The sequence below is a fragment of the Penicillium atrosanguineum genome, assembly GCF_028827265.1.
Source record: "Penicillium atrosanguineum strain IBT 20685 chromosome Unknown utg000003l_segment0_segment0, whole genome shotgun sequence".
NCBI lineage: Eukaryota > Fungi > Ascomycota > Eurotiomycetes > Eurotiales > Aspergillaceae > Penicillium > Penicillium atrosanguineum.
The window spans coordinates 3,191,790-3,215,360 of record NW_026623135.1 but is presented as its reverse complement, the minus strand read 5'-3'; the positions used below and the strand labels follow the sequence as shown (position 1 = coordinate 3,215,360).

At 52.1% G+C, this 23,571-nt stretch overlaps 8 protein-coding genes across 8 annotated transcripts; 2 read left to right on the top strand and 6 right to left on the bottom strand.

Moving 5' to 3' along the window:
- Window positions 1-1,327: 1,327 nt before the first annotated feature.
- Window positions 1,328-2,447, bottom strand: N7443_004637 (putative C2H2 finger domain protein; the record flags this gene model as incomplete). Its single annotated transcript, XM_056884693.1, has 4 exons — window positions 1,328-1,946; window positions 2,004-2,083; window positions 2,141-2,332; window positions 2,394-2,447. 4 exons carry the CDS (start codon window positions 2,445-2,447, stop codon window positions 1,328-1,330), a joined length of 945 nt encoding a protein of 314 aa, XP_056742971.1.
- A 4,809-nt stretch (window positions 2,448-7,256) lies between these two features.
- N7443_004636 (sucrase/ferredoxin-like domain-containing protein) lies at window positions 7,257-8,413 on the bottom strand (the record flags this gene model as incomplete). Its single annotated transcript, XM_056884692.1, has 2 exons — window positions 7,257-7,955; window positions 8,021-8,413. 2 exons carry the CDS (start codon window positions 8,411-8,413, stop codon window positions 7,257-7,259), a joined length of 1,092 nt encoding a protein of 363 aa, XP_056742970.1.
- Window positions 8,414-8,698: 285 nt separating this feature from the next.
- On the bottom strand, window positions 8,699-9,910 carry N7443_004635 (uncharacterized protein; the record flags this gene model as incomplete). The annotated part of the gene is made up of 1 exon (XM_056884691.1): window positions 8,699-9,910. The coding sequence occupies one exon, from the start codon at window positions 9,908-9,910 to the stop codon at window positions 8,699-8,701; it is 1,212 nt and encodes a 403-aa protein (XP_056742969.1).
- Window positions 9,911-10,246: 336 nt separating this feature from the next.
- Window positions 10,247-11,607, top strand: N7443_004634 (3-keto-steroid reductase; the record flags this gene model as incomplete). Its single annotated transcript, XM_056884690.1, has 2 exons — window positions 10,247-10,299; window positions 10,371-11,607. The coding sequence occupies 2 exons, from the start codon at window positions 10,247-10,249 to the stop codon at window positions 11,605-11,607; spliced, it is 1,290 nt and encodes a 429-aa protein (XP_056742968.1).
- A 654-nt stretch (window positions 11,608-12,261) lies between these two features.
- N7443_004633 (mannose-1-phosphate guanyltransferase) lies at window positions 12,262-13,553 on the bottom strand (the record flags this gene model as incomplete). The annotated part of the gene is made up of 4 exons (XM_056884689.1): window positions 12,262-12,281; window positions 12,332-13,355; window positions 13,448-13,491; window positions 13,547-13,553. The coding sequence occupies 4 exons, from the start codon at window positions 13,551-13,553 to the stop codon at window positions 12,262-12,264; spliced, it is 1,095 nt and encodes a 364-aa protein (XP_056742967.1).
- A 672-nt stretch (window positions 13,554-14,225) lies between these two features.
- On the bottom strand, window positions 14,226-15,245 carry N7443_004632 (uncharacterized protein; the record flags this gene model as incomplete). The annotated part of the gene is made up of 1 exon (XM_056884688.1): window positions 14,226-15,245. One exon carries the CDS (start codon window positions 15,243-15,245, stop codon window positions 14,226-14,228), a length of 1,020 nt encoding a protein of 339 aa, XP_056742966.1.
- A 797-nt stretch (window positions 15,246-16,042) lies between these two features.
- Window positions 16,043-18,606, top strand: N7443_004631 (i-AAA protease YME1; the record flags this gene model as incomplete). The annotated part of the gene is made up of 3 exons (XM_056884687.1): window positions 16,043-16,223; window positions 16,445-18,159; window positions 18,211-18,606. 3 exons carry the CDS (start codon window positions 16,043-16,045, stop codon window positions 18,604-18,606), a joined length of 2,292 nt encoding a protein of 763 aa, XP_056742965.1.
- Window positions 18,607-19,941: 1,335 nt separating this feature from the next.
- N7443_004630 (glycerol kinase) lies at window positions 19,942-21,906 on the bottom strand (the record flags this gene model as incomplete). The annotated part of the gene is made up of 4 exons (XM_056884686.1): window positions 19,942-20,205; window positions 20,271-20,437; window positions 20,489-21,483; window positions 21,608-21,906. 4 exons carry the CDS (start codon window positions 21,904-21,906, stop codon window positions 19,942-19,944), a joined length of 1,725 nt encoding a protein of 574 aa, XP_056742964.1.
- Window positions 21,907-23,571: the final 1,665 nt, after the last annotated feature.

Sequence of the window (23,571 nt, the reverse complement as noted above, 5' to 3'; positions counted from 1 at the left end):
TCGCAAGGTGTAAAAATAAGTGTTCCGCGACTTCGCCGACAATGGCCTTCGCTTGTCATATGACAATAACCCAAGAGAGAAAGTGAAGGAAAAAAAAAGAAAAAAGGAAACTAACCAGGCCTTGTCGCCTTGCGTCATCGCGTCTAGCGTAAAGTAGACACATGCGAGACTCTCAACCTGGCTCGGCTTGGCAGGTGTACATAGTACCTATGCTCCGAACAATAATGAATATGAAAATGAATCCGAACCCCCAAAGGAACCAAAAAGGCCCCCACCAAAAACCAACACGAACGTAAAAGGCAGTCCATTCGGCCTCTCGGAAGGGAGGGGAAACAAACCTAGCTCAACCCTGTTGGACGCAAGGGCAGGGTAGGGCAGGGGGACAAGAGCGAAAACCAGAACCAAAAAAAAAAAAAAAGGCGCCCCTTGTTCGTAAGCGAAAGCGAGCGCGCGAATGACAGACGAAAGGAAGATCCAGAGGGCGCGTAGGTCCGTCGTCCATAATCTCGCAACTGTCCTGGCTTGGCTAGCCCTTCTGCCACTCGGGATGGAAAATGGGGCCAAGCCACGAGTCATGCATGGCATGCAGTCTTTGGCTGATCTAGGCGTGCTTTTCTCCGTTTGGGGGCCTTGCTTCTTGGGACTGTCAGCTAAACCTTCTCAAGCCCGGGTTTCTGGGCTTGTTCTGGGCGTGTTCTTCGGTATCTAGGGCTATCGTGGTGTCGTGAAATGGGGCCGCGTTGGGATTAGGTCGTGCCAATCATGGAGGTCTATTTATGGCTTGTCTCTCATCGAGTTCACGGTGACTGGGTTACGGAGGTGAGATTTCTTTTTTGATAGGAAGAATTAAGATTTGAAATCAAAAGTATATTCTCCTGCGCAAAGTCACTCTGTAAGGAGACTCTTCATATCTCGTTGACGTGGGCATCGGGAGCCTAAAGTAAAGGAAATCCAAGTAACACATCTCATGCTAGGTATCAGGGAATCGGACCGTCAAATAAGGAAGAGGGAAATAATGAAATAAAATAAATGAACAAGTGTAGAGATGAAACGCCCTCCCTTCTCCTTTTGAATGAGACAGCAGAATCCAAAAAAAAAAAAAAAAAAAAAAAAAAGACGGGGGGGGAATCCAGGAAGAAAGCGCCCATGAAACCGGAGAAGAATAGAGAAAGAGAAAAAGACCAGAGCGGAAAATACAAAACGATATGCGAGGGTCTCGAGTTCTCGATCGAATAAAAAGAGGGGGATATCGGGGAATATAGCAGAAGTCGTGACGGGCATCAATCGCACCAGAATGTTTCCTCCAAAATCTATGCGAAATCTCCTCTTAACCTACGCCCAGAAAACCCCAGTCAGTCCCCTCCGCTTGATTCAAAATCCGGGCAGTAGGGGGTTTGTACTGGAAATTGGGATGGTATCCCACCATCATGGGCTGTCCATCTGGCAGCTGGTGGCCCGAGAACGGCGGTTGGTGATACTCGGGCGGCATGTAGTTGCTGCGCGGGCTCGGATCGTAGCGCGGCTGTAACATCTGCATATACTGCTGCTGGTGTTGATGTTGCTGTTGCGGGTGTTGCTGCGGATGCGCCGGTTGGTGGTGATGGTGTTGTTGCGGGTGCTGCGCGTGTGTCATGTTCATCGCGGATGTGACGGGGACGTTCTGCGTCACGATCGGCGCGTTTTGGTGCACCGGTACCTGGCCGGGTACCTGGCCCATCGGGACGCTTTGAGGAGAGTAGAACTCGTGGTTGGGTGTTGCGGAGTTCGGATAGTATGGCTGCTGCGCGAGGAGATACTGTTCGTGTGCGTTCGGTATTGACACTGTCACCGGGGTCGGGTGTTGATACGAATGCTCCGAGGCAGCGTCTTCCGAGGATGGTCGGGTCAAGGAGCCCGGGGGGTGCGAACGGTGTTGGTGTTTCGTCAGGGTGGTCTTGCGACAGAAACTATGATGGCTCCAGGGTGAGCTTTTTGGGACTCGATACGGTCAGCGGCTTGCTTACCTTCGCTCGCAGGTCGGTTCCTGGCAAATATATGGTCGCTTGCCCGTGTGGATTCGACGATGACGGGCTAAACTCGAGGACTGCAGATGTTAGTGGGTGGACAAGTCGCGACGGGAGGGGGTCCGAGCTGAGCTTACATCTGAGAATGCCTTCTGGCACCCCTCATGGTCACAGACATGAGGCTTTTCGCCGGTGTGAGTTCGTGAATGCACGGTCAGAGCGCTGCGCTGGATGAAGCTCTTGTTGCAGTCCTTGACAGTGCAGTGATATGGTCGCTCATTGGTGTGGATGCGATAATGGCGACAGAGATCTGACTTGCGATTGAAAGACTGGAGAATCGGGTTAGATGTGAAGGAGAGGGGCAGATTGGGTAGCAAAGAAGGAACATACCTTGCCACAATGCTCCCAAGAGCAGTTGAAGTCGCGTCCACTACCAGGAGCCATGACTGGAAGCTATTCACGAAACAACTCACGGTTGCGGGGGAAGCGGGTCGCGGGTAGGCGACGTGGAGATAAGAAAAAAGGTCAGGAAGGGAGAGGTCTCGGGGCAGATAAGTAGCCCGGGATAGTCCTGGTCAGGCCGGATGAATAGCCAGGATGCTGAAGCGAGCCGGGGGCATAGTAGAGTGATATAGAAGAGGGGAAAAGACGATAAAAGAAGGAGAGAGGGGGAGGGGGGAAGAGGGCTCAAGTCATACTACGAGCCTTTGATGAGGGCAGCGACGAAGGGCTCTGGGAAGGGCAATAACGGCGCGGATAGGACCGTACATGGGCATTTATTTTATTTTTTATTTTATTCGTTTTTTTGGGGAAATGGGAAATAGGAAATTTATTTCGTTTAATTATTATTATATTATTATTATTATTATTATATTATTCTTCGTCTTCTTTAGTGTATCTCAGGTACCGGGGTGTTACCCTTTGGGCGGTTCCCTGCGACTTACTTAACGTGCGTTGATTCCTCCGTCGGAATTGTATAAATTGAATGGTCGAGAGCACTCACAGCGGGGCCCGCCCAGCTTGTGAAATAGCGATCGTGGATAGTTATTGTAAAACAAGGAACGAAAACGAGAAAAGGAAATGGGGGAAAAAAAAAAAAAAAAGAGGAAAAAGGGGGAGAGAAGAAGGGGAGGACGTACACCTAGGTCGGAACTGTGTAATACCAGTGGCCATAGGAGCCAGTGTATTTTTAGCAGATTGCGGTGATAGGACAAGGAAAGGTTAGCTTGGAAACCGAACCTACGTGCTTTGAAATTGCGATTGCCTTGAAAAAAAATACAATCGTCAAACCCCACATTACGAACTCAACAAACCGACCCGACGACCCAGCGACCCATCGACCCACCTGGGCCAACCCGGATGACAACCTGGTCCGTGGTGCGTGGGGATACGAGGTGGGTATTACCGTAATCTATTTGCCATTTCCAGTACCTTCCTAGGTACCTAATTACCTACTTACTTCACTGCGCGAATATAGTTAGACAGCCTTGGGTTGGCATCTGAAACTGCGCCCCCCTTATCCATCCCGTCTGCTACGGAGCTACATAGAAACCTGGGGGCTCCACGCCAACGGTGACTGAAACGGTCTCTGTTTGCTAGCTACGCGGTCTAGATGGCTCGAGAAGGTCTGGATCTGTTTCCCGATATATTTATTTTGCCTGATCACAGGTCGGACAACGTATACCAAGATAACAACGTGAGACCAAAAAGAAAAGAAAAAGGAACAGATAGTTCGACTCCCCTCAAAGATATGATATCATCGCACAGAGCTCATGACACTCGGGAATTCGGCCAGTCGCTGGGTTGGTTAAGCCAAGCCAAAGCCACGCAGCTGCGACCGAGCTACTCCGGACTTTTCTCCTAGGTCCCTTGCCCCAGGCCGCCCACGCTAGCGACGATCTTCCCTCTGGATTAAAAAGGTAGAATCAGAAAGGAAACTAAGCGCTAGCGTGCATCACCGACAGATAGAGCGAGAGGGTCCAGAACCTAGGACACAGTAACCCCGTTAATACTCCGTGCGCACCCCGCAAGAGATGGTCAAATCCGGGAGCATTACGAGAGAAGGGCAAGTCTTACCCGGGGAAAATCGCGCCAGCAAGGGATGCACATGACGCGGCTTGCTGTGACTACGGAGGAAGACCGAAGTAGCCTCTGCCTCTCTGCCTCCCTCTCTCTCTTCCGGGGCCGTACGTGAATCGGGATGCTCATCCTAAGCATGATGGATCCCGTTCCGTTCCTGGTCTCCCGAGTCAGACTCATTTCTTTTTTAAGGTTGGAGTCTGATATCCACCATTCGGTAGACAACTCTATCTCAAATCTGAGGAGAGATAGATCACATAGATACCTCAGAGAAGGGATCTCGGCAACCGATTGTGTCTTCATCGCGGGTACCCGGCACTAGCAGCATCCTGATAGACCAGGGATCTAGTGCCTGATAGACTTTATCGAACATGCAGCTTGAGATCATGATTCGCGATGAGGAACAGTGCCATCCCCGCGGGCTGTCATCTGCCTGTGTTGCTGAGTAGGGGTCCTTCTTCACCGTATACCCTGTTCTACCCCAATTTTTTTTTATCTGTTTATGCTATTGATTCAGCGGGTTAACCCTTGATTGTTCTTTCCCTATCGCCACACCCAAGACCCCAATGACCGGGGTCAGGCAGAAACGATTGGAATATCCCTGCACGGGACTTTTTTTTTGTATATTTCCATTTTTAGTTTCGCTTCTTGGGTGGCGACGATGGATGTGGAAGGTCGTTCGGCTTCACAAGATGTCGGTTGGCCTCGGTCCATACCATGCCAATCGCCGTTGGACCGAGCGCAAGGAAGTTTTGATCGACATGCCCGAGGAGTGTCATCGAGGATCATGAGCATGGTCAAGTCTCAGATTCGGGCTGAGCCACCTCGGTGACATGAACGTGGGGATCCACTAGGGTAATCTTAAAGCCAACGATCCTATGATCCTGCAACCTTATTAGCTGCCCAGCGTCAGAGAGAGGACCAAGTGCAAGCCACGAGGAATAGAGTAATGTAGTATATTGGTCGCAAACGCGCAACGGGTACGATATAGAATGTTGGCGTTGAGGATCGACGGTTTCGGGCTTTCGCCTCTCGAAAAGACTACGAAGACTTAACTTTCTCGTGCATATCGATGGCTTCATGGCTGAGATCGGATGCACCACGGCCAATGAGATTGCCCTCGTCCATCCACCGTCGACACTCCTACTGGTCTTGGAATCAGAGTGGAAGCATCCTGCATCTCTGTATCTGGGTGGCTTTGGAAATGACTCTCCTCAAGCGGCAACAATCTTCAATGTCCTCAGCCATAGGCGTAATCCGGCATTTGTGTAAAGTCAACAGTTCAACAGTCAACAGTCAACACGCGACGGGTGGACCCCGTCCAGCGGCCCCCCTACGCCTGAAAGGGGTGCGCCTTCGCGGCTTCTAATGTTAGCAATACAGGGTAAAAGAATGAGTGGAGCAGGCTCAATCTAGATAAATGTGCCGGTCAAGTGATTCAAGAATAGGCGACGGCCCCAGATATACGCGCTGTAATGGACTTGTTTTCCCGAGAAAAGTCTAGAAGAGGAAAGCCGGTATGACCTGTCCCAAGAGCCAGATCATCGGTTCGATGTATTGCATCCCCACTCTGATTGCCGTGGGACAAGTATCCGGAATAGGCGTGTATAAGGGGGGGTGGTTCCTTGCCCCCTTTCATAAACTGCGAGATTGTGATGAAAATTGCATTTGGTTCTCAGCCCCCTAAAGTTAAGATTCGTCGAAAGTCTGGGTTGGGTCTGGGTACGAGCTACCCCGCATTTTCGATGTGTAGACATGATGCAATCTTCAACTTGGCGTGTGTGGCTGAGTATTTTATGTGATGACTGTCTATACGAACCCTCAACTGGTGGAGACAAGGGTTGCCGTCCCACGGCCGTGCACTGAATACCCGCAAATGCTTAACTTCACCCCTGCAACTCCGACGTGAACAGGTAGCCGGAGATGATGTGTCAGGAGAGGGGCCAACATTACTTCCCTAGTTCCCAAAATCCCAAGATCGAGCCAAGCCCGTCTCGAATTGCGCGATAACAGAGATTCAATCCCCAGGATGGTGACTGGTTGGTCACAATTGTACGGATGATTCGGTTTGTTTCCACGACCAATGACTCTCCTGTCAAAGTGTCGGTCAAGGAAGAATCGCTCTTAGCGCGGCACGGAAAGTTTCCAGGGTTCCTTTGGGGCTGAAAATAAGCCACCCCATTTTCCCTCCCACCCCCTTACTATATCTCAAAACTTGGAAAAAGGCCAAGCCGTGGAAGAAGACTCGACGGGCTGCACGAAAAAGGCCCAACGCCTATCAGCGGCGCCGCCACCTGCGATGCTGATACGCTGACTTCCTTACCGACCATTTATCGTCCATAAAGGTCAACATCTCCGTCTTACCAAGGGGCATGATAAGCTGATGGAACCCTCCGAGGGCCGTGTAGGTTTGGAAGGAGACTATTTCCTATCCTCCGTGCAACGCTTTCTGATAGAGCCCGAATGCTGACACCCTTGGCGCCGTGACGCCTTGTCATCTGATTGCCACATTAATTCCCCTAGGATTCCACAATGACGTTTGAGGCGTAAATGTGAATGCCCTGTGGCTCGAATGCCGGCTCGGCAATCGGGTATACACGCCGTAGTTCCAGATTTCATACGTGTATAAACTTGGCTCGTTAGGGAAATTTGGAATTTAAAAATTCTTGAGTCGTGGGGGGGGGGGGGGGGGGTCCTCGGCACTAGATAGTATTGTTCCGTGGGGGTTGTAACTTGTTGTAGCTGCAGCTGCAGCGTACTGTAGATATCACTTGGACTTAGTGCCAATCCTGTCTATATTTGATGCCAGCCTTGCGATCCTGCGTTGTTCCACCTCCCTTGGCACATCTGTTGACTGGTCGGGAAGCTTCATGACCCCGGTTGCATGACAATTAATCTCCTGTCTTATGCCTCGGCGAGCCAATCCAGACCGAGCGCAGTCGGCTTAATTGTCTAGGTAAGACACTCTTCATATCTCCAGAGCTGGCTAAGGTTGCATGCCAGGGATTTCCATTCAGCCGAGAATATACTTCTATACTTGGATATGGCCGGGTAGACGGAACCCAGAATGGGCCTGGAGCAAAAGCCCCGGGAGACACGGCTCCGTCTGATCAACTCCCATGCAAGCTCATGCAGATATACAGCATGCATTCGATCTATATATCCAGATGTATATTACCAACTTGTCAACCCCCGCTCTCGATCAAATCCGCCCCGCAACTGCTGCTCCGGCTTGAGCACCTTGCCCTGTAGCACGGTATACCGAATGATATTCTCACACTCCTCTGGTTTTACACGCGCCAGCCAAATACCTTGCGCAGCACCCTCGTCAACCGTCTCGGCTTCCTCGCGCTTGTACCATTCAAAGTCCCTGCGCCGATACACAATCACATTCGCGGAGTACTTGTGTCCGCCCACGTGGCTGATGAAGTAGATACCCACACCACCAGGCCGCGTATCATCCATATCACGGTACAGACCCAGTGGGCGCAGGTGCCGCTCAAATTCACGGCGAAGGAGCGGTGCGGATTGGCCGCAGCGGGCGTCACGCGTGCGCTGTGAGCAGAGAAGGATGACGGCTGCGTGGGGACATGCGTGTGATTGGAGCGATGTTGTGATACTTGTGTTTGCTGGGTGAGGTGGCTGCTCCTCAGCTTCTGCTGGGTTTGAGGTCTCTGGTTGGCCACCCAACGGTGTCGTTGTGGTCAGTGACTTATTGATGAAGTGCTCAATGAGATCTGGAGCCAGTTGTGGTGTGACGTTTTCTACCACGGTAAAACTGGGCAGGAGGAGGACGTTTGTGGGCTGTTTCCCTGCCTCGTGCATGTGATACTCGTCCGGAACGGGCATATTTGATGCGGACAGCTTGAGTCGCTGGGAAAATCTAAATGAGCTGCATATTCGGTTTGTGGGGGGGGGGAGGGAGAATATCGGCTTACCCCGTTGCTAGGTTCTACGCCTCCCTTCTCAATCGCCTCCATAACACTTCCAGTCTCGTCCGCCACGTCGCGCACCCAATCGGACTTGCCTGTGGCTACGAGCAAGTGTGTTGACCACCCATTAACCTGACCATATAGCTTGTCCTCAAGATCGACGTCGAATTTGGCGGGGTATTTCACGGTGCATGTTGCACAGTCGTGGAGGCAGTCCTCTCCATCGACGGCCGGATCGGGCTTTACGAATAGGTTTTCGCTTTCGGGAATGGACTTGAATCCGTCCTGAGCCAGCCCGGTGTCGCCGACGGCATCGGTGGTGGCGTCTGTTTTCGAGGAAGCCAGAGAAACGTTAGAGGAGTTGAAGAGCGAGGATGTACCTCGACGGAAGAGGTGCATGGTGACGGTGAGCGGCGTAGTTGTCTATAGCACGAGTAGAGCCGGATTCTATCAGTGCCGTGCAAGGTATACCTTTCCGCAATCTCTTTCGACGCGAAATACTGGGAATGACAGCGCAATCTTATCAATCATTTTGCATTCGTGCCAAGAAATTCGGAACTAAATCCGCATGACTAAGCCCCCGCTGGGTCCGATTGGGCGTCCAATGTGGATTTATGGATTTGGAGCTATATAGCTACTTGAAAATGTACAGGCTGCGGTGACGCGGGGCAATATGTGGAGGTTTCAGTTCCTACGACCAGCGTAGTTGAATGTATATGGTAGATCCGTTGGGCTTCGAGTCTGCGTCAACCGAATGACACTTCCTCCCGAACTCCCAGAGTGGACGGATTGTACGCGTCGGAGCGACCGTGTCGACGGCGTGCGAAGGGGACCCCGCGCAAAGTATCCCCCACCAGGTGATCGGGTCGATGCAGGACTCTGTGTTGCAGGTGCTGTTTCGAAACCGGACCGAGTCTCCCAGGTAGAGGCATTGGATGGCCGCAGACTGTTGGTCCGCATCAGGGTAAAGGGACTGTCGTACCCATAGTGGTCGACGGTGTCCGTTTCTCCTTCTTCATCTGAAGATCCGATGAAAGATTCGCTGTCTGCACGACGGAAGCTTGCACTATCGCGGATCTCATCGAGGACGGGTGTGGTGAGAGACGTCATTCCTCTTAAGATTTCTGCGAAAAGATGCATGAGATCTCGGAACTCCGACTCTGACAGCTCATGTGAAGAAAACCGCGCGCGTTCGTAGAGCACTAGGAATTCTCCCCCCAATTCAGGCGGGTCAATAGCTCCCAGAGAAGTGAGATGCTTGACATATTGCCGTAAGCCCATGGAAGCCGATCGCTGTAGAACTTCCACCACGCGTGTATCTGGGAATGGATCTAGAGAGGCAGATGCTAACATATCGGCAGGCGCAAGTGAGACTGCTTTTGCTTCAATCAGGTTCGGCAATTCCTGAATGACTGTGCGGTATGGGAGGTCGGGCAAGTCTGGTGACGCTGGCGACGACCAGCCAGGATGCTCGACATGACCCCATGGCGGATGTACGGGGTCGACCAAAAGGTTTTGGTAGTTTTCGAAGCTATCCACTTCATCTGAAGTATTACGCGGCCGCGCTTGATATGAAATGACTGCACTGCGAGCTAGTCCTTCCATGACTAGGCGCCTCACGCTCTTATTCACATCTTCCTTTTCAATAGGGATCCATGCTTTTGGGATCCCGTTCAAAGTACTTCGGTTGGTGTACATTCGAGTCGCGTATATGAGGACTGCAAGAAAGAAGGTGGCGACATACGCGCCAGTGATGAAGAAGATGTTGGTGAGGCGGTTCGTTTCGTAGCATTGGTAGATGGCGTCGACTGGGGTGAGGAGGATGAGGCAGAGGAGAATCACGGCGAAGAAGAAGAATACGGTTGAGTTGAAGAAGCGTTCCAGTCGCTCGGCCATGATTGTTCGCGCATGCTGGACCGCTGCGCGTTTCGGCAGGGTTGGATTATCGCGGTCTGGAATGCGGCGATGCGTCGATCACCGAGATATAGGATGTCATGTGATCTCTTCAATATATCACAGCAATGAGATGGAGATATTTGATGATGAGATCCTGGTTTATTTCTCAAAAGTCACTCCTTCCTAGATATATGATTCCTTCTTTCCTTCTTTATTTAGAAGATCAACTGATCTTAGCATTGCAACTTCCACGACTCAGGTACCGCCATCACATGACCCGCTCCCCGAACCAAAAGTGCCGATCTCGAATTTCGAAGTTCAGTAAAAGGGGCAAGTATGGGTGAAAACGACCAGCAGAACCTTTATGTCCTAGTGACCGGTGCCAACAGGTAAGAGCCTACCCAATTGGGCTATTCAACTAGTATATCTCAAAGGCGACCTCGTAACTGACCTGGTCTAGCGGCCTGGGCTTCTCAATATGCTGCCGACTCGCCGACGAATTTCTCTCCACGCACCCCGAACCGCAATCGCTAAACGTCCTTTTCACGACCCGGAGCTCGCGCAAAGCCCAAGATACCCAACAACGCCTAGAACAACACGTTCAATCCTCCTCCGTTCGCTCGGCCGCCACGCGAGTGAAATTCATCCCCGAGAGCGTCGATCTAGGAGACCTCCTCTCCGTACGCGCACTCTCTCGCCAACTCCTACAGAAATACCCCAAACTTGACGCCATCGTCCTAAATGCCGGACTCGGCGGATGGTCGGGAATTGACTGGCCAGGCGCTATCTGGGGTGTATGCACCGATCTCGTGCAGCAGGTGTCATGGCCAACATACAAAGTCGCACCCGTGGGCGTCTTGACAGACAGACAAACAGAGGAAAAGAAAGAACCACCGCTAGGATCTGTGTTCTGCGCCAATGTATTTGGTCACTACATGCTGGCGCATAATGTTGTGCCTCTGTTGAAGCGAGCGCGTACCAATGGACCCGGACGAGTGATTTGGGTCTCGAGTATCGAGGCTACAATCAAACTGTTCGACGTCAATGACATCCAGGGTCTTCGGACTAGAACGCCCTATGAGTCTTCTAAGGCTCTTACGGATATCTTGGCCTTGACGTCAAATTTGCCCAGCGCGGCTCCGTGGGCCGTTGATAGCTTTATGCGCGATGATACTGAGGATCGGGCTGCTTCTTCTGATACGCCTACTATGTTCCTGTCACACCCTGGGATCTGTGCTACTACTATCATTCCCCTTGCTCTTCCCCTTATCTGGGCTATGGTGCTCGCGTTTTGGGCTGCGCGTATGCTGGGTTCCCCGTGGCATACTATGTCTACTTATATCGGGGCCTCTTCTCCGGTTTTCCTGGCTTTGGCATCGAAGGCTGCGCTAGACGCTGCCGAGCGGCCTTATCACCAGGCGGGCGGTGGGCGAGCGAAATGGGGTTCCTCTGCTGATCGACTCGGCGTTGGAAGTGTCATTTGCACTGAGACAGAGGGCTGGGGCTATGGTGGTGTTGTTGGAACTCCTGTTCTCGAGGCTGATCGAAACCGATGTCGGAAGCGTGGTGCAGTGGATCTCACCAAAGAAGATAAGGAGAGGTTTGAGGAGCTTGGCCGCCAGTCCTGGAAGCAGATGGAGGAGTTGCGGATCAAGTGGGATGCGATCCTGGACCGGGCTGAGAAGACTGCGGCTTGAAATGGACCAGATGAATATTCGCTGGTCCTCTCTCTACCTTTCAACCATTGCTCCGTGCAACGACACTACTAGTACTTGTAATTATATATCTGTAAAAAGCATTAAATAGAGAAACCTTTCACGTCTACACAAATAGACAAGTTGATTTGCATCTTTTGAATTTCGCCTCCCAATTATTTACATCAACAGAACCCGCCCCGCGCCCATGATATCATTAAAAAAAAGATGACATGATTTCTTTGCCCGTCAATTGTCAGAAAACTAGCAGAACACAGAAGGCGCAAACCGAAAAAGGGAGCGGGGATGTAGTGGCAAGCCCGAGCAGCTGCTCGGGACAAATGATCAGGTTTTAAAAAGTAGAAGACTAAAAGGAGGTAGTGGTTGCAACGGTGTTACAATCGCGCACTATCCACCGTCTAGGCGGGTGCGTCGATTGTCGGAGTGTGAAATGAAAACACTTGCGAGCGCAGCGGGGCGAAGAACTGTCGCGGGTGATAGGCAAGAAAACAGGGACCGAAGAGGCGCAAAAAAAGGGAAAGGAAGATCAGGCAAAAACGACTCCAGTTCCATGCATCAAGACGGGAGGAAGAAAGGTATCGGAGAGAAAGGTTGTAAAGGGACGTATCGACGTGAAGAGAGGAGGGAAGAGAGAGATTACATGATAATCGCAGGGACTAGACGAAGATTAGCTTTGATCGCGTACATTTTTCGGGAATCAACTCACCATCAATGTTCTGCTTGATGCTTTTGTGCGGCAGAATGGAGCCACCGTTGACGTACACCTCATCGGCGATGGTCACGTCGTCTCCGAGAACGGTAACGTTCTCCAGGCGAGCCCAGCGGCCGACAGAGCTGTTCCAGCCAACGATGGTAGACTTGATCCAGGCGTGGTCCTTGACCTTGCTGTTCTCCATCACAACGCAGCGCTGCAGACGGACACCGTCTCCGATCACAACGTTAGGGCCAATGACCACATTGGGTCCAATGCGGCAGTTGTTGCCAATCTTGGCGGTGGGGTCCACCATAACGTTGCCGCCGTGCACGAAGGGCTCGGACAAGGGAGCGAGCTTCTTGGGGTTACGCTTGGCGAGGGAGGTGAGGTACAGGCAGGTACCTGTGAGGAAGTCCTTGGGCTGACCGACATCCATCCAGAAACCCTCGAGGTCGAAAGAATGCAGCTGGCCGTCCTTGCAGATGGCGGGGAAGGTCTCCTGCTCAATGGAGGTGGGGCGCAGCTCAATGCGCTTCAAGACACTGGGGTTCATGATGTAGATACCGGCGTTGATGCGGTTGCCGACGAACTCGACGGGCTTCTCGACGAAACGGTCGATGCGCGAGGGGTGGTTGGGCTTGTGGACCACGACACCGTACTTGGAGGGTTCGTCAACCTTGGTGACGACAATGGTACCCTCCTCGCCGTGGGACTTGTGGAACGCGGCTAGTTGCTGGAAGGGGAAGTCGCAGATCACATCAGAGTTCAGAACGAAGAACGGGGTGTCGTCCTTGCCCAGGATCTTCTCCGCCAGCTTCAGCGGGCCAGCCGTGCCCAGCGGTTCCGTCTCGACGGAGAATTCAATGTTGACACCATACTGTTCCTCGTATTTCTTGAGAGCAGCAACCATGACATCGGGGCGGTAGTTGACAGCCAAGACGATATCGGTGACACCTGCGGCAGCCAAGCTCTCGACCTGGTGGAGGATCATGGGGCGGTTGCCGAACTCGACGAGGGGCTTGGGGAGAGTGAGCGTCTAAAGGCCATTTCATTAGTATCGAGACAATGTCACCATCACGCCCGAATTGGCCGGTTCAATGAATTGAAGCCCGTTCAATCGGAACTTACCAGAGGACGCAGACGGGTGCCGAACCCTCCGACAAGAATGAGAGCTGAGAGGGGGGTATGTCAGTAATGCAGGGAGATAGGGGGTTGAGGGGCACATACCCTTCATAGTGGATTGATTGAAAATGAAATTGGAGATTGGAGATTGGAGATTGAAGATTGAAGAAGAGCAAGACAGAGGAGAAGCGAAAGACAAGAAGCTAAAAGGGACAGTCAAAAGGGATCTCAGACCGAACGGGAACACCACGTTGACTTTATTTTTATCGGGGGCTCCTGGTGGGGCACGTGAGTGGCGGTGATTGGTGTTTCGAGAGGCACGTTTGCAGCGAAAAGGGGTTGCGTCTATACTTCTGCTTTGGTTCTGGGTTTTATTTACAAATCGGGTTCTCGTTCTTGGCCTTTTTGTTCGATTCTGGTATCTATGCCGGTCAATTGAGGTTTCCCTCCAGCATCGACTACCTGACAGCGGCGGGTACAGTAGTGAGGTGTCCTCATCTCGGACCACTCTGGAGCCAGGACCACCTGGGTCTGGCCCCCAACCCCCATCCAAGCTGCATTCACTGTCTACTGTCACTGGACCGGCTTCGCCATCACGCCTTCCCCGCGAACTTAGAAAGATGGTGGTCAGACGATATCGCCTCTGGTTGCGGGTGCGGGTGTGGTTGCGGTCATGGGATAGGTGGGGGAGCTCTCTCCCCTCATTAGCCTGGGGTAACCATCATATCATACCACACACCCTTCAATTGGACTGAGACAGTTTTCCAACTGCGGCCCCTTTTCCCTATTCTTGAGTGTCCGGGGGCAGCTGCCCACGTTGTGTCTCTGGCATTCCCGACATGCTACCCGCCGTATCCGTCCCCACGAAACGGAGCACCCACTCGCGCACTCTGTTAAGCTTCTCCCGATTGCCGCGCTGGGCCCGATGTCCACCCGCATCCGTCATGTCCGCCGGCCACCGATGTACAAGGTTGATTTGCGTCATTCCTCGCAAACTCTGCCCGTAGACTCGATCCTGGAATGTACTCAGTCCTACTGTCCGCAGCAGAACGATGTCTCGAGGCCGTAGCGCGGCCAGCGTTTGCCCCAGCCGGTCGATCTCCTGGGTCTTGGCGGGCTTCTCGGCAGGAAGCCAAAAGTTGACCCCAAATCCAGTCTTTGTTTCGTCTCCAACCACAAGTTCAATGAGATCTAATTCTTTCTTCCATTGTCGTGTTACTATGCGGCGGGGTGGGTGGATTGCAATGATTCCGACGATCAGATTGACTGTCTTGGTTTGTGGAGTGATGGATTGGAGATGTTTCGCCGTGGGAAGATCCTCTAAATTGCTCAAGACCCCCGGTATTCGCATAGGCGAGGATGATTCGAATATTTCTTCTTCGGGCAAGGTAGTAGCAGGTTGTTTTTCGTCTCTAGGCTCAGTCTCCTGCGTACTGTCGTCTGATAATCTGGAGATCGATATCTCTGACGCTTCGTGGACAGCAAATGAATGATCGTAGAACTGAAACAGTATGGATTCATCTTCAGGAGTTGACGCGTCTTCCAACGTCTTCAGCTGATGTGTGGTCAGGAAATTCGGGTCGTCCGGTCCATAATAGAAGGACTGATGGACATTGGGTTGCTCATTTTCCAAAGGCTGTAACACCCGCCATTTCACGGATCGTTCATTTGTGAGTAGTTGATTTTCCTCGGTGTTTTGCGAACCGTGGAATGGTGGCGTTGGCTTGTCGAAAAGCTCGTCGTTGTCCCAGTCCAGTTGTCCAGATAGAGGAGCGCCCATCAAGAATATGGTCTTTGAAGGCATGTTGGCTAGGCCGCTCTAGGTTCAAGGATTGCTGCTCTTCAATTCGGGCTCTTGGTTCCTTGACTGAATCGTGCGCATCAGGCTATAGTCCCATGGTTTGAAGTTATATCGCTGGGCGGAGAGTTTCTCACAATAGTCACTGGGTGAAGCTGTTGAGATCGTCACGTTTGAGGACCTCTGATTAACCGTGGATCGAACTTGTTCCTTTGTGACAGCATAATCATTTGTTTTTTGGGGAAGTTGAAAGAGAACCATTGACAGACAGCCTAGTGGTGAACCTGGGACCGAACCACGGATGCCAGGTCAGGGTCTAGACAAATGCAACTATATACCATCTCACTCGACTCCGTGATTCGACCCTAACCCCAACGTCACATTTCGCTTGCTTCTAAACTGGTCCTAGAGCAAATTGATTTCTTAACTATATGTTTGTCTATATTCAAAAACATAAAATATCAACACCAGCACATTCGAACGACCATCGAAACTGGTGGATGCTTGTAGGTGCCCGCACGTGACTAAGGGAAGGCACCCGTACCTAAGTGGCAACCGTCTTTCGCCGCAGCTCAGCGGAGCACAAGACATCGTCACCATCACCTCGTTTCCGATCGCACATTGGGAATGGCTGTTAACCCAACCCAAGACTAACTTGTGTCCGATCCCTACTGCTGTACGTTTCGACCCTAGCGGAGCAGATCTCCCTTTCCCACGCGGCCGAGCGCCGCTCGATATCGGACTACTATGGCCTTCCAAATCCCGATCGCCCGGCCTGTGAGGACCAACCTGTCCCTGTCCATATGGATATCATTACTGACATTTGCGCCCTTTTTAAGAACGTCGCCGCCGTCACTTCGGACCTCTGGCCTTCCATGTCCAGCTTGTTGGCCGCTCCCCGGCAGTTGACCGGTCGAACTCCGACGGCCGGGATTTATAATGCTCGCCCAAGGAACCCTACTCAACAAGAGAATGTGGCAGTATGTATACATTTCTCAGTGAGCATCGTTGCCCTTTGCTGATTTTCAAAGACTCCTACGCGCGCATCTTTACCCAAGTGCCTCGACACCGTCTCCGTGGAATCGCTGAGAGCGAACATTGCGAACCGTCCTGCCCAGCGCACAGCGTTCTCGCTTCTGAAAACAAGTATGGCCAACCTCTCCGTTTTTGTTATAATATCAAACTGACTTAGCGATTGAAACTAGCTACCACTCTCTTGAACTCGGCTCCCGTCCCATCGGTCCGTGGGTTTTCTGTCTTGACAGCTCGGTCCTACTCGACCCTGACACCCTTTCGCATAAATGCCCTCCGCGCGGCTCCCAAGGTCAACGGTCTCTCTAACATCCAGCATCAACGGTTTTTGTTCGGTGGACCGTCTACGAACATGTTGGCCCAGAAAGAAAAGACCGCAAACAACAACCCGAACAGCCCCAATGCCCAGAACTCGTTCTACCAGGCTCTCCTACGTGCGAACATGCCGGCTATCATCGTCGAAAGATACCGAAGCGGTCAGTTCGCGAGTAACGCTGCAGCCGAGGCAACCTATGCGCAGGCTTTGCAGCGTGTCGGCGGTGCCGATTCGGTCGGCACGGCAGGAAACCAGAACCTCAGCAGTGAACAGCTTCAGGCCGTCGGCCAGGCTGTTGCTGCACGGAATAATGGTGGTCAGATTGGACTCGCGACTAAGCATAATGGAACCGGCGCCAAGGAGGCTCCTCTCTACGTTGTGGTAGAGGAGTCGCTCGGCAGCACCGTCTTCCGTTGGGTCAAGTTCTTGCTCTATTTCGGTTTCTTCACGTATATGTCCCTCGTCCTGATTACCATTCTGGTTGAGACTACTGGTGTTTTGAAAAACATCCGTGGTCCTCAGAACAACGAAGCCCAGCCTCAGCAGCAGACCGTCCGTTTCAGCGATGTGCACGGTTGTGATGAGGCCAAGGATGAGTTGCAAGAGCTGGTCGAATTCCTTCTTAACCCTGACCGTTTCTCATCCCTGGGTGGTAAGCTCCCCAAGGGTGTCCTCCTGGTTGGTCCTCCTGGTACTGGTAAAACCCTGCTCGCTCGTGCTGTTGCTGGTGAAGCCGGTGTCCCATTCTTCTATATGTCCGGCTCTGAGTTCGATGAAGTCTACGTCGGCGTCGGTGCGAAGCGTGTTCGTGATCTCTTCACTCAAGCTCGTGGCAAGTCCCCGGCCATCATTTTCATTGATGAGCTTGATGCCATTGGCGCGAAGCGAAACGAGCGTGATGCGGCCTATGTGAAGCAGACGTTGAACCAGCTGTTGACTGAACTCGACGGTTTCTCACAAAGTAGCGGTGTCATCATTATCGGTGCCACTAACTATCCACAGCTGCTGGACAAGGCGTTGACTCGACCTGGTCGCTTCGACCGCAAGGTTGTTGTCGATCTGCCCGATGTCCGTGGCCGTATGGATATCTTGAAGCATCACATGACAAACGTTCAGATTGGCACTGATGTGGACGTTGGCATTATCGCCCGTGGTACTCCTGGCTTCTCCGGTGCTGACCTGGAGAACTTGGTCAATCAGGCTGCTATTCACGCTAGCCGTGATCGCAAGCAGAAGGTCGGCCCTCTGGACTTTGACTGGGCCAAGGACAAGATCATGATGGGCGCCGAAGCGCGCAGCCGTTTCATCCAGGACAAGGACAAGCTTTTGACTGCTTACCACGAGGCTGGCCACGCGCTCGTTGCGCATTACTCCAGATCTGCGACTCCTCTCTACAAGATTACTATCGTTCCCCGTGGCATGGCCCTGGGTATCACCCACTTCCTGCCCGAGATGGACACCGTTTCGCGGAACTACACTGAGTACCTGTCCGACATTGCCGTCTCTATGGGCGGCAAGGCTGCCGAGGAGATGATCTTTGGACCCGACAATGTTACCAGTGGTATATCTGCAGTAAGTTGTTTTTTGAAGTAGTCATTCTTCAGTATGCTAACATCGTTCCAGGACATCCAACAAGCAACCGAAACCGCCTTCACATTGATCACCCGCTTCGGATACTCCAAGAAGCTGGGCAACGTCGACCTGTCAACCAACTACGACAGCCTCTCTTCCGAAACAAAACAAGAGATTGAAGGAGAAGTGCGCCGACTCGTGGAAGAAGCCCGCCTCCGCGCATCCAAGATTCTAACCGAGAAGCGCGACGAGCTGGAAACCCTAACCAGGGCGCTGATTGAGTACGAGACGCTGACTAAAGAAGAAATGGAGAAGGTGCTTAAGGGCGAGAAGATCGATAAATTGTCCTCTTCCCCCAGCGCACCACTGAAGCTGCCGGACGCGTTGCAAGTCGCCAACTTGAACCCGTCGACTGCAGCTGAGGGACCACCCACATCGACAGAGTGAGCTCGAGCTCTCTCACCGCTGCTTCTCTCATTCAGTTTATTTTCTTGACCTGTATTTCTCTGGCCTGGTTTACTGTGCATTCCCGGGATCGTTCGGGCGTCTCTATTGAAAATACCATTTTCCATTTTCCATTTTCCATTTACTACTTCCATCTTCATTCACCCTTCCCTTTTCCTAATGCAACCCAACACGATCTGTACCGATCATGTACTTGTATATATAGTTTCCGTATGCCAATTCCTCCAAAAGCGAGTCCTAACTCATATCCTCCAATCTCTACCTCCCTACCCCACCCCCACCCCACCTTACATAGTATAGTGTATGTCAAAAAAACCCCACACCTTCAAACCAGGTACCTGAACCTGACCAACGTAGGGTTGGGATACTATAACCTCAGACCTACAATAGACTATCAAGTCGATCCCGATCACCACTGCAGAGGTTCCCGAGTCCGGTTCCGATTCTAATCTTGATTACGTTGTGCACGGGTTTCCGGACCCAGTTGCGCATGATGTCATACCCGCCTTACAGTAACGGCGATCCCCAAATCCTGTGCCTGGTTCGCGCAGCGTTTTGACGCCATCGTGGGATCCTGGGTCGGCGGTTCCTCTTCCCGCCTATTGTGGGCCGTCAAGGGTACCGATGATGTGATATGCCCCCGGGCAGGATCTACATGAAATCATTCATGGATATATCCAGTTTCTAAATGTAGGTGCCTAGATGGTGAAAAACGGGCGCGTTGCACATGTGGGCCATACTATACGCCCATGAGATCGGAAATAGACACTGGGAAAGAATAGGAGGGTAGTGTTTAGAATTTTTATTTATTTCGTTTGATGGATAATCTCCCTGGTATTTACACAGAAATGCGCTCTCGTGCAAGCCAAACCGCCAAGAAAGGAAGAAATTGAGAGAAAAACCGTGAAAGATAAGGAAACAATCCAAGGAGCCAGCTCTTTCCCTCCAAATGTTCATAGCTGGGTAACACACAACCACTCATCACGGTCATGAAGGTGGCAGCCGATAGCGTGCCGGCGCGCCCATTGCGTTGGGACGATCTAATCAGGTAGGGGGGTGGGGTCTAAAATATGTATAGGTGGAAGGTGAGGTATGTGTGGATGATGTCCCAGAGAGCCCGGAAAAGAAAAAGTGAAAAGGCGAAATTCGAAATCACGGCTGAGTATCCGTGGAATGTGGTCGTACTTCTGTTTGGTTTGGGCAGATGCGACTGGAATGAAAATGGTACGTCGGAAACCCGGATGGTGGACCGACTTGCGGTCACGCTTGTAGAACAGGAAAAAGAATCGAATATGCGAGAATGGGGGCGATAGTTGTTTAGTCAACGTCGGAATCTTCGCCGACATCCATCCAGCCCCGTGACATCTCCACGGCCTTGGACCATTTCTTGTACATCTTTTGGCTGGCTTTGGGGGTAATACTAGGTTCGAAAGTGGCTCGGTTGGCGCGGTTCATGTGCTTCAGGTCGGAGAAGTCCTTCCACACGTCGATGGCGAAGGCGGCGGCGATGGCGGCGCCTAGGGCGGTGGTTTCGTGCATTGCGGGTCGTTCGACGGGGATCTGAATGATATCGGCTTGTGTCTAAGAGACAGCAGGAGTTAGTGACTGGAAAAAATTGGACACGCGGGGCCAAAATCGAGACGTACCTGCATGCAAATGTCCGAGTTACTCATGCCGCCGTCCACCGCCAGCTCTGTCAACTTCTTGCCGCTGTCCATCTCCATGGCATCGAGAATAGCCTTGGTCTGGAAGCATGCGGCCTCCATGGTAGCACGAGCAATGTGTCCTCGTTGTGTGTGCTGGGTAATGCCCCCTGGTAGAATTATTAGTAGAGGTCAAAGGGGAACAGAGATGAGAATCTTACAAATGGTGCCCTGCGCGTCATCAATCCAGTACGGCGCGAAGAGACCACTGAACGCAGTGATGAAGATGCAGCCTCCGCTGTCCGGAACGGTGGCAGCAAGATCACTGACCTTGCGCGAGTCGCGGAAGAAACCCATGTTGTTCATCAGGAAGGAAACACCACTGCCTGCGACGGCGACACTGCCTTCCAAGGCATAGACGGGTTTGCGGTCCCGGCCCAGCTGGAATCCGACAGTGCCGAGAAGGCCGTGTTTGGAGATGACGGGCTTCTCGCCCACGTTGTAGAGAAGGAAACAACCGGTTCCGTAGGTGTTCTTGGCGGATCCTGGGGTGAAGGCACAGTGGCCGACCAGCGCCGAGGCCTGGTCACCCAGACAACTGGTGATGGGACATCCTTCCAACGGACCCTCATAGATCTCACCGAAGCCCTCCCGGTCGGCGGAGGGAAGAATCTCAGGAAGTCGGATCTTGTTACGGTCGATATCGAAGAAATCTAAAAGGCGGTCGTCATATTGCAAGGTTTCGAGGTTCATGAACATGGTACGGGAGGCGTTGGTAACGTCGGTGACGAGGCGCTTGTTTTGCGGGCCACCATTGAGGTTGTAGATGAGCCAAGAGTCGACTGTACCGAAGGCGGCACGGCCGTCATCGTAGGCGGATCGGACGTCGGGGAGGTTGTCCAGCATCCAGCGCAACGTCACCGAAGAGGGGTATGTAGAGAGGGGCAGACCGCAAATGTTGACTAGGTCGTCCGCGCCCTTTTTGTTCTTCAGTTCACGCACCAAGTTGGCGGTCCGTGTATCGGTCCAGGTAATGGCGTTGTGCAGGGGTTCCCCAGTTTCCCAATCCCAGACTAGGGCAGTCTCTCGCTGACTAGTGATCCCAATGGCCTCGACATCGGAACGGGAGTGACCCAGGGCGAGGAAGGTTTTCATGGCCTCCTCGATACAAATGAAGACCGACTCTACCAACTCGTAAGGGTCTTGCTCGTGCCATCTGAAGGAATTAGATTAATTAGATTGATTGGGTTCCTTGGATTTCGTGGGAGAGAGAGAAGGGGGGGGGGGGGGGCCAAAAGTCGAGCGGGGAACGGGAGGACAGGACAGATCAGATCACATACCCTGGGTGTTCGTGGATTTGACGGAATTCGGTCTGGTATTTGGCAATGGGGACACCTGTACAATCGAAGATGATGAAGCGTGTGCTGGTTGTACCCTGATCAATAGTACCAATGAAACGCTCCTTTAGATCGTCGTTTCGTCGCTCTTCATCCTGCAACAAGGAGCGGTCCCCATCGTCGGTTTGATGCGGTCGGATCTCAACATCGAATTGGTTGGAGGATTGCTCGCTGATTTCAAAATCGTTCGGAGGCTCCGAGTCGCCATCGACGCTGCCATCCAATTCAAATGGGTTGCGCATTTTCGATGTTGTGTAGAGTGGCGAGAAATAGATGAAGGAGGAGGGGTTCACGGCAAGCAGTTAAGTGTGGGGGGGAATTACGCCGGAAGAGAAAAGAAGAGGGATTCTACGTGGCGGGTGTTGGCGATTGGCGATACGGGAGGGGGGGGGAAGCTCCAGGGAAGAGAGTAGGAAAAAAGTGGAGCGTTGACGTACGAGGGGCGACAAGACCTCGAAGGCAAAAACCAAGAGAGAAGCAAGCTAGGGAAGGGAAGGACTCTCTTTATCCAACAGAGTGGATCTAGTTGGCAGGGAAGAAGAAAGCCCAAGGGGAAAGGGAGTGGGGGGGAGGGGAGCCCCAAATCCGGTTCGGGGTTTTTTTCTGATCAGAAGACCTCGTCACTCTTCCCCCACTTGAATCTGGTTACATATCACGGTCTGGCCGTGGCTGCGTCCTTGGGGAAAGCCTAGCTTCAGATGTCATGGTAAGCTTGGACCTTGACCCTTCACTCTTTACTCTTTACTCTCTACTCTCTACTACCTATGCTCTACTACCTACTACCTACTACCTACTTTGTTCCCCTCCTCTCTTCTCGTTAGAACTCAGGGCCTCCTGGACAGGTCCAGCTAGATGGTACAACCCACCCATCTATAAAATAAATAAAAAACCTATATACAAGCCCCGTCGATCTGGCACATGATACTCTCCATTTTTCCCCTTCGTACCTCGCGGCCCCGTTCTAGACCCCCCCCCTTTTCTACTGCTATCGATTGAACTAGCGCCAAACTAATTGGCTCCCTATTCACGGAGAAATGCAGATGGCTTGCCGGAATAATTATGGGAAGCGCTCAAGGGAACCATTCCCTGGGATCTAGTCGCAGCCAAGAACAAGCCTCGAAGCCCGGGTACCCCCTGTACATACCACCTGAGCATACCCCTGGATGAACGGCCCGTACTATTGGTATGCGCACATCGTGCCAATGCCATATCGTCTCAAATTATGCTATCCCATGCTGGGCAAACGCGATTCCTGCCCCCCCCGGGGTGGTGACGTTGAGATCTGGGGTGAATCCGACTCAACCCTGGAATTAGTACCATCTGACTAAGAGACTCACAACATTGATACTTTCCCTCGGTATCTTCAGATACTAGGGTAACTAGATCAACGACGCGGGGGCCATCTTGAAATCTCCTGCCAGGGACGAGAGAGGGGGAAGAGAAAAAGGTCGGGGACGTACGAGTAGATCACGCGAGGGTAAAACAGGATGATCCTGTGGGTTTGGGAATCCGGCGCCCGCATGTTCGCTGTCGCAACCGGGACCTCTTAATGTACGCGCTCGCTTTACCTTCCTAAATATTTCCACGCTAGAATCTCTTCTGGCTTCGATGGGCCTTGGCTGCTTATTTTTACTTTTACTTTGATTTTTTACTTTGATTTTATTTTTCATTTTGCGAGATCGCCAATTCCAATTTTGGACCCTGTGGTAGTGAACTGGGCTTTGCTCGTCTCAACCAGGGAAACTCATGACAAGGCCCCTCTCTCGCCGATCGGGGCGGCAACCCGTGCCTAACTGTTTAAATAGCTTTCCTTTAGCCGAGTGCATTTCCCGAGGGCAAATTTTTTTTTTTTGTCTTTTTTTTTTTTTTTTTCCTTTGAAGTTTCGGTGTGCTACCTACTAGATCTG